Source organism: Notamacropus eugenii, chromosome 2 (assembly GCF_028372415.1).
Source record: "Notamacropus eugenii isolate mMacEug1 chromosome 2, mMacEug1.pri_v2, whole genome shotgun sequence".
Lineage (NCBI taxonomy): Eukaryota > Metazoa > Chordata > Mammalia > Diprotodontia > Macropodidae > Notamacropus > Notamacropus eugenii.
In genome coordinates, this window is record NC_092873.1 from 514,934,912 (window position 1) to 514,944,826 (window position 9,915).

Sequence of the window (9,915 nt, forward strand, 5' to 3'; positions counted from 1 at the left end):
CAGGACCTTCTGCCTGGCTTCCCCAATCATTTCTCCTTCCTAGGATAACCTGGGCCCAGGCTCCTACAACCCTAAACCTATACCAGGGTATGAATTAAGAAACCAGTATCCATTTGGCTCTTCTTCTAAGAGGGTGGACCTGAAATCCTACCAGAATTTTGTTGGAAACACAGTAAGTAGGGATCACTTTGGGGAGGGTGAATAGGGAGAAGGGAAAGTTGCTATGACCAGTACTCGAAATGAGAAGGGATGAGGCAGCAGAATGCTATCCCACTTCTTTCCAGGAGCTTCTGGACCTGTGGTTAAAGTCATCCCATCCCCTTTTAAGCTGAATAAAAAACCCAACTATCCCACTCTCTTATTTCTACAAGGGAAACCAAACAACATTCCCTTATTTCTATGAGGGAGACCACCTCATCACCTTAAGTTAATAACAGAGAGAAAAGTGGTTGAGTAAGGGAGTCTTTCTGAAACCATTGCCAAGGGACCCTGCAATTAGCTGATCCACAGTGGTCAGGAAATAAGGATGTGGGATGGTTGATGTATTGAGTCCCTTGGAAAAATAAAGAAGTTGGAATGGTTGTTAGTGGTCCAGTAAATGTTTATTGATTATTGATTACCTGTTATATAGAAGAGGGTTTGGACTTGTCCTATTTGGCCTTGGAGGGCAGAACTAGAAACAATGCATGAAAACTGCAGAGAATAAGTCCATTAATAAACATTAATTGAGTACCGACTGTATTCCCAGCACTGTGCTAAATTCTAGAGATGTAAAAAGAGGCAACAGACAAACTCTTCTCAAGAAATTTACAATCTACAGGGGGAGACAACATGCAAACATAGACAAAGCAAGCTATAGACAGGATAAATAAAAAATAATTAAGAGCAGGAAGGCCCTCAAAAGAAGAGGGGTTGGGAAGGCTTCCTGTAGAAGGTGGGATTTTAGGGAGTTACACTTAAGCTTGATGCTCCCAAATGAAATAATGCCCATGGGAGGACTGAGTTAGGAAGGTCATTGGCACACCTGCCTCTTGCAATCCCATCCTCTCCTGCCCTACTGTGGAATATCCAGTTCCGCCTCTGGGGCCAACAGTGGCCAGAAGAGATGTTCTCCCCTCCGAGTTCTCTCAAAATCTCAGAATCTGTTGTTCTGTGGAGCTCTCCATTGGTGAGTCTAGATATCCATTAACTTGGCAGATGCCTGTTTTTGTCTTGCTTCCTTCAGAACCCAGTGGGTGTTGGACGCTACAACACAAAATATGAGGCAAGGGATAGACAGCAACGGTATCGGTCGCTCTACCTGTCCAAACATGACCGCTATCCATGTGAAAACCCCATGAAAGAATCCATCCTGCAGTAAGTGAAACCCAGAGCCCCTGGGAATTAGGGGTCCCGGTAATGGGGCAGGTAGACTGAAGATGGATGGGTGGATTGCGAGGTTTGGGTTCCCAAGATCAGCTTTCAGAATTAATGACTGGTCACAGAATGTTAGACTAGCAAGGGACCTTTCAAGAACATAGACCATCAGTGCTTTAAGTCAAAAGGTCATCCTGTCTAACCTCCTTATGTTATATCTGAGGCACTGAGGCCCAGAGAGCTTGAATAACTGAAGCAAAGTGACCGTAGGACCCAGGTCTCCTGACTTCAAGGTCATCGCTCTATCCAATTATAATCGAGAAGGATTATATAGACTGCGTAGTACTTTCACTTTAGGATCAGATCTTAAGATACAATGACATGCACTAAAACAAGCTTATAGGCAGTTGTTTTATTACACAAATAGTGTAAGTTAGAGAGTGTATACATATAAACAGTAGATTATAGTTAAGACAGAATAGAAAAAGAGAAAGTCTACGTTACCAGTCAAGTCTGAGCTCCAACTCTGACAATCAGGGAGGGCAGAGCAGTCGGCAAAGGTCCTGGCTGGAGAGCAGAAGCAGGAGTCTCTATTTCTGCAGCAAAAGACCTCCAAAAATCCTTTTCCCACTCAGTCTCTTTATACATGTAACTTCAGGGAAAAGAGGACTGTTGGAACAAAGAAGGAACTCTGGCCAAAAGTTCCAGCTGTTATCTTTTGATGTATGTACCCAAGGACTGGCCAGGTCCTTGAACACAGACACCTTCTCCCTCAAAGAGTTTTATGACTTAAGAAAAGGCTCTCTTCGCCCTGGCTACATGCTTCATTAATTCTGCTGCTTCCCTTGGCACTCCCAGTTAAGCATATCAGCTTTAAATTACATTCCTTATATTAGGTCATATGGTGGCCATGCAACAAGCTGGGGAGAATCTTCCTCAGTTTCCCCACACCATTATGATACACATTGTTAAGTGAGAGATCTGGACATTTTTGTGGGCACTGGACAGCATCTCATTGCTTTTCCCAACAAACTTAGAAAACAGAACATTGAGGTTGTTAAAAACTGTACAGAAACTAAAAGTCAGTAGGTCTAAATGAAAGTCTATGAGTCAGTCTAGCAAGCTTTATGATGTACCTGACCTTTGTGGCATCTAATCAGGTGGCTTAGTTGCCTCTGTGTCTTTCTAGTTCTCACCTTAGCTTTTCTTTCTTTTGAACTCTCTGCCTAAAATTGTTCTTGGTTTTAAAGGTAAGGATCTAGAGCACTCATAGTGTCAGGGTCCCTTGACCTCTGACTGCAAGGATCCTACAGATGGGAGAGTAAGGAAGGGCTCAGATGTTGTCAGATATTCAGCTTTGAGGGTCCTTCTGCATAATGCTTCAGATTATAGTGCAGCTTAATTCAGAAGACTTCCCCAGGAACACACACAGAATAGAACAGATCATAGACACAGACACAGACACAGACACACGCACACACACACACACACACACACACACACACACACACACAGATACTCAGTTAACCAGACTCCCCATAGTCTCACACTCTGTTACAGAGAAGTTTCATTTTGCTCTCTTGCTTTTTCCCTTGGCAACAGAGTTGGCCCTAAAGTACTGGCTAAAAAACACCAGTCTCAAGCTACGAGTTCTTCCGCCTTTCATCTGCTGCATGCAAGAAACCAGAGAGTAGGAGAGAGCCTGGTGCCCTCATTAGAATTACTGGTAGCAGCTGCTGCCTTCCTGTTGCCCTAGTTGAACTGAACCAATGTAATTGTAAAATGTAATTACTGTTGTTGTTCAGCCATGGCAGGCTCTACATGACCCCATGGACTTGGTGACATTTTCTTAGCAAGCATTCTGGGGCAGTTTCCTTCTCTAATATGTCCCCATTTTACAGATGATGAACTGAGGCAAACAAGGTTGTGACTTACAAAAGGTCTGAGAAAGTGTCTGAGGCCAGAACTCACCAAGATGAGTCTTCCTGATTCCAGGCCCAGCGCTTTGTGCACTATGATGCCCCCAACCGCTCTTATGGACCCTTAATAAATATTTGTTGAATTAAATTTGACAGGAAGAAACAGGCTCCAAGAAGAAAGCCTTGGAGCCAAGACTCAGTCAGATCTTGTCACTCTTTGACTCTAGCATTCTATCCAGACTTTGTCACCTCTGTTTTCCTCCTTTGTCCAAAGAGGATAATTATCCTCGATATTCTTCTATAAAATACTGTGGAAGGACAGACACATTGGTACAGTGGATGGAGTCCTAGCATTGGAGTCAAAGTTCCTGAGTTCAAATCCTGGCTCAGCCTCTTGTTACGGTGTTTGACTTGGGAACCATTGCTAATCTTTCTTTGGTCTCAGTTTCAACATCCATGAAAAAGGGACTTCTCTAAGCTCCTGTTCAGCTCTAAAGTTATGACATAATTGATATTATAATGATTATTTGTAGGCCAACCAGTTGTTTTTTTGCTGATGTTTCCTCCCCCCCTTTATTTTGTTTTTGTTTTTTTTTTAGGCAGAGGCTCACCCCCTTTAACAAAGGGAAGAATTATCAGCCTTTTGATCACAGCTCTGACCCCCCTCCCTCGAGTTCCTCACAAAGATTTTGTCCAAGACCAAGGTGTGAGCCATGCCCTCCAGAGAAACCTAGGAATTCCAAGTAGGAGGGAAGCAAGGGACATGCGGGACACAGGGAGGGAAAATTTGGGAGAGAAAGAAGACATCACAAAACTGGGATTTCAACTCAACACATCAACCTGGTGCGAGCCCCAGAAACTGGCTGGGACACACATTGGATATACTTTTGCTTCAAGAGATCAATTAATTTGAGAGTGCAAAAAGAACTCTTGGTTTAACTGGGCAACCAAATCAAGCAAACTGCAGGTGGGTGGCATTTGGGAAGAGGTCTCCTATCTGTCCTTTTTCAAAAAAGATTTTCTGGATTTTGGTGCATTAAAGTATAGATTGAGGGGAATGCATAGAACCTCTGTTGGGACTGAGCCAGGTATAGCAGGAAGTGAGTACAGCATTGGGCAATGCTCTGGGCTATGTGTGTTCAATTCATGAGTGTGATCTGGAGATGCTTTCAACCTGAGATGCTGCCCCCTAACCAAGGCCTTGTGACCAAAGTGGGGCTAGGGGCTGAGAAGTAAGGAAAGAAGAAAGATGGGAGTGGGGTAGACAGGAGGTAATGTTTCACAGGAGGCTGAATTAGGAGTCAGAGCCCTGGATTTGAGTCCTGACTCTGTGGCTTACCTGTGTGACCTCAAATAAGTCACCCTTTGTCCTTGAGCCTCAGAATCTGCATCTGGAGAATCCTCATGTGAGCAAAGTACTTTGTAAGCCTTAGGACACTATCTAGAAATGAGTAACTGGAGATCAGAAAAAGCCCAAGTCAAGGGAGCTGTCCAAGTTTCTCAGTTTTCGGGCTGGAATCTACGCATCTCTGCATTCTCAGCTCCAAGTCTGTGGCTCTTTGCACAATGCCAAGCTGTTTCTCGTTACTGTCTGGAGAAGGGGGTGGAGACTTAATACTGTGTCTTAAATTATATTTTCTTATTCTATCAATTTTCTGACTACTGTCATGATTGAAATGAGGGCAAACTGAGGCACAAAGTTCCAAGCACGTGCAATTTATTCATGAGGCCAGCACTTACTAATCAAAGCGGTCTTTAGTCCCTCAGCAAGCCAAAAGACACAAAAAGAGGGCAGACAGATCATTTTTATAGACAAAAAGAGAAGCAGCCAAAAGCCAAAGAGCAGCATTATATAGATGAGGGAAGCAATATGACTGGTTACAAAGACTGTAGCATCACAGATGAGAAAACAATATGACTGGCTGAAAATTTGAAATGTAGAACTAGCAACAATCCCTCCTTCCATTTTTCATTATGGAAAACTCATTGGTGATGTCCACCTACATGACTAGTTAGTACAACAATGATAAAATACCAGACTTTCTTGAAGCACAATCAGCGTTGTGGAGATTAACAGAGCAAATTCCCTGGCATCTACCTGCATCCTTCAAGGATAACAGATTTCCTTGACACAAGAACAGAATAGTGATTAGCAAGAAAATGGAACTTCTAAACTTAATTAACTCAGAGAGTAAAGTTGAACTTCTGAGCTTAACTCAGAGACAAAGAAACCTAACTTGGGAAGTATACAAAATATTGGCAGTGATACAGAATAAACTCAATCTAGAAAATGGAGACAATATCAATTTGATTTTCTTGCTGTCTATACCCTTCTTCCGGAAATTGCTATCAAGGCTAAAACTCCCCACATCTACTAAGAACCAGTTCATTTTACTTAGGGATCTTTCTTTGGCCCTAGTTAAAAAAAAAAATTGATTATATTTCAACCTACCTGGGCTGCAAAAGAGACAGAGACAGAGAGATGACAGAGAGGCAGAGAGCAAGAGGGATGTTTTATAGAGATTGTCAAGCAGACAGGTAGATAGTGAGTGGACAGAGAGCTACCCTTGGAGTCAGGAAGTTAGGTCCACAACTAACCTCAATATGTATGACTGTGAACAAGGCACTTAACCTTTGTCTAACCAGGCATGTTTAGCTTGGGGCAGAGAAGGCGTGGCGGGGAGAAGGGGAGAAGGGGGCACAACTGTTTTCAAGAACTTGAAGGACTGTGACCTAGAAGAAGCCTGAGATTGATTTTGTTTGACAGCAGAACCAGGAGCAAGGGGGAAGCCACAAAGAGGCCAATGTCAGTCTGATGGCAGGAAAAACTTCCAGTGGCTAATAACTGTCCAAGCAGAACAGGATGCTTTTTTTTTTTAATCCTGCCCCTCTCTCACCCATTGAAAAATCAATATATTAAATATACATGTGAAATCATGTAAAACATTTTCATGTTAGCCATATCACAAAAAAATAAAAGCAAGAAAAATAAAGTGAAAAAATGATACTTCAATTTATACTTAGAGTACATCTATTATGTCCCTAGAGGTATATAGCATTTTTCATTGTGAATCCTTTGAAACTATCTTGGATCATCGCATTGATCAGAGTACCTAAGCTTTTCACAGCTGATCATCAATACAATACTGCTGCTACTGTGAACAATCATCTCTGAGTTCTCACTTTACTTTGCATGAGTTAATATAGGTCTTGCCATGGTTTTCTGAAAGCACTTACTATACGCCAGGAACCGTGCTAGGCACTGGGGGGGTACAAAGGGAAAAATGAAATGGCTTCGGTCATTCGATTGAGGCAGACAGCACACACATAAACAACGAGTAGAACACACACTGTACAAGAGAATTGTTGGAGTGGGGGGTAAGAAGGCAAATCAGGAAACTAAATATTCCTCAACCCAACACACACTTGGCAACCTTGGTGAGCTTCCCCTCCAGCCTTCAGCCCTCGGAGAACTCAGACAGTGCCTGCCCACGGCAGGGCCAACACCCAGCCACACACTAGCAGCTGATTCCCACAGTCCCTGAACACAAGTCCCATCCCCTTTTCTGTGTCATGGTCTGTCATGTGTTGCAAGACAGTTGCTTCCTCCCAGAGCCTTCTCTGCTCCATGCTAAATATGCCCAGTTAGAAGCTAAATGACTTGCCCAGTCACACAGCTACTCAGTGTCTGAGGCTGGATTTGAACTCGGCTCTTCCTGCCTCCAGTGTAATTCTCAATCCACTTAGCTGCCTGCTTCACAGTCCCTATAAATCTCTCTGTATGTGTATATATATATGTATACATACATGTATGTGTGTGTACATATATATATTATATATATACATATATTCATCTCCCTCCTTCTCCCCAGGCTTGAGAATGTTACAGGGACCACACATTTGTAAGAAGTTGAACAATACCTTATAAGTATCCTTCAAAACCAAGTTCAGGTGCTGCCTGCCTCCCTGATTGAGGGTTGGATGGGAATTTGGAGATGGCTTAATCCACCCACCACCTTTTGTAGGTGAAGTTGAGGTCTAGGGACAGGGAGAGACTTGCAGTTACACAGAAGAGGTGGTAGAAGAGCTGAGTTCCTCCATTTGAACTCAGGTCTTCTCATTCCAAATCCTGTGACCTCGGATTGCAGGTGATGCCCACATGCTCAGGACTGCCGTTAGGAAGATTGGATCCCATGCCAGGCTCTACCACTCAACTTGCTCTGTGTTCTTAGGAAAAGCTCAGAGCTTGGCTCTTCCATTACTACCTCTGTGCCCCGGGCTTTCCCTCCTCTTTAGATGATGGTTTTCTTGTCTGTAAAATGAGGGGCTCCCAATTTTCAATTTGTGGTCTTTTGGGATGCTGCCATAGCTTTGCATAAAAAAAGCACTTTGGAAATTTGAGACCTTGATATTGTACCCACTGAAGAGCTTCGGAACTCAATAAATAGTGCTGTATAATCTCCAGAGTGCTTGGAGGATGCCTTGTTGGTGCTGCTTGAATCATTTCAGTGGTGTCTGACTCTCCATGACCCCATTTGGGGTTTTCTTGGAAGAGATGCTGGAGTGGTTCACCATTTCCTTCTCCAACTCATTTTACAGATGAGGAAACTGAGGCATATGGGGTTAAGTAACTTATCCAGGGTCACACAATAAGTGTCTGAGGCTGGATTTGAACTCAGGTCTTCCTGACTCTAGGCCCAATACTGTATGTACTATGGCGTCACTTCGCTACTTAATGCTCTGTAAACTCCAATGTACTTTGAAAAGCATTTTGTAAACTCAAAAGGACACTGAGAATGCAAAGGGTTATGTAAACACTTGAGTGCTTCAAGAAACCAAAGTTCTCTGTAAAACACAAAAAACCAGTTTGAACATGCAACGTGTTTGGTAAACTCTTAAGAGCTTGGCAAAAATAAATTGTGTTGAAAGTTGGTTTTCTCTGTAAACTCTAGTAATCTGAAAATGTAAAGTACTCTGTAAACTCCCAGATATTTGGAAAATGTAAAGTTTTCTCTAAACTCTGAAATACTTTGAAAATGGAAAAGGTTCTATAAATTCTAAATTACTCTTTAAAATATATTAAACAAATAAAAAACTTTGAAAAATCCAAAGTGCTCTAGAAATTCTTAAGTCTTTTGAAAATATAAATGTTTATGAAGTCTAAAATTCAAATGTCCCAAGTGCTCTGGAAATTCCAAAGTATTTTGAAAAAATATTTTGAAAATGCAGTCCTCTGGAAACTCTAAAATACTCAGAGAATGCCGAGTGATCAGCAGACTGGAAAGTTCTTTGACTCCTCACCCTCTTGTGTGCTTTCCCTGAAGATCCCACTGAAGAAGCTGAAACTATACTCTAGTCAAGCATCTATCCATCAATCAATGAACCCTAGCTATACAATACGAAAAGGGAACAGCCTTCCTCAATGAGCAGCTTACATGCCTACATTAATGCAAGATCAATACAAGGTCATTTATTTAGCAGAAAAGACCCAGATGCAAACCTGGCAGATCTTGCCCCCCTCCAGGGCTATGGTTTTATTCCTGCCTTCCCACAGGGTTAATCTTTCGTGTGTCCTGGACCCTGTTGGCAGTCAGGTGGAGACTAGAGACTCTTTCTTAGAATGAGATTTCTAAATATATAAAACAAAATATCCAGGAGTAAAAAGGAAACCAAAAATGTAAGTGCACTTCTTTTCTCCATCAGTGTTCTGGATTCCCCTGAAATCTCTCCACAGACTCTCAGAGTCCATGGACCTAGGTTAAGAACTCTTAGCTTAGAGTTTTGTATTGACGACTAAAATAATCCTTCTTCAAAGTGTCCTTGGGGTCCCAGCAAAGGACTAGCACAGAGACATCCTGTGATAAGGAACTCTTTGGTCCTCTTGTGGACGATGATGACCCTCCCACCCCTTACAAGGAGCCAAGGTCTACTTCCTCATAGCTGTTTCTGCTCAGTCTTGGCTACGCCTTCTAAAGCTGAGCGAGCCCAGCAGGTCGGCTCCCTCTTTCACCCCTTTTAGCCTCAGTTTCCTCATCTGTAAAATAAAGGGATTGGACAAAGCAAGTTCTCTGGCCTCTTGCAAATCTGGGGCTATTTCTGACTAAATTGCAATTAACAAGAATGTTTAGGGCATGATGTGGATGTTAGAATTTCTGGCTAACTTAGCAGATGTGTCGCTGTGACTGGCATGGTCCTGGAAAGATTATGGTCAAAGGGAGAGGTTCCCCAGAATTGGAGAAATCCCTATGTTCTATGGATCAGCTTGGTGGTGCCATAGTGCAGGTTACCCGGCCTGGAGCCAGGAAGATTCATTTTCATGAGTTCAAATGTGGCCTCAAACACTAGCTGTGTGACCCCGGGCAAGTCACTTCACCCTATTTGCCTCAGTTTGTAAAATGAGTGATCTGTAAAATGAGTTGGAGAAGGATATGGCAAACCACTCCATCATATTTGCCAAGAAAAACCCAAATGGGGTCATAAGAGCTAGACACAACTGCAAAATGACTGAGTACAATTGATAGGAGAAAACATACCACAATGGGGGCTTGACCCTTTGGGAAGGAAGGATTCCTGGAACCCTAAAAGGAAATGTAGACACGCTTTGAGGGGAACCTGCCTCTTCTGTGGGAGTGGGAGTTGG

The 9,915-nt window shown here is 42.8% G+C and overlaps 1 protein-coding gene across 3 annotated transcripts in view; it reads left to right on the forward strand.

Moving 5' to 3' along the window:
- CIMAP2 (ciliary microtubule associated protein 2) overlaps positions 1 to 8,336 on the forward strand; it is a 41,761-nt gene extending 33,425 nt beyond the window's left edge. For 2 of the 3 annotated variants that reach the window (XM_072649587.1, XM_072649588.1), the window contains exons 8-10: positions 44 to 172; positions 1,226 to 1,356; positions 3,875 to 5,575. In XM_072649587.1, the coding sequence (XP_072505688.1) occupies positions 44 to 172; positions 1,226 to 1,356; positions 3,875 to 4,022 (408 nt within the window). In that variant the 3' untranslated portion in view covers positions 4,023 to 5,575. Of the gene's footprint in view, positions 1 to 43; positions 173 to 1,225; positions 1,357 to 3,874; positions 5,576 to 6,045 lie in introns of those variants that run through there. The other variant, XR_011975840.1, reaches the window with a different exon arrangement.
- Positions 8,337 to 9,915: the final 1,579 nt, after the last annotated feature.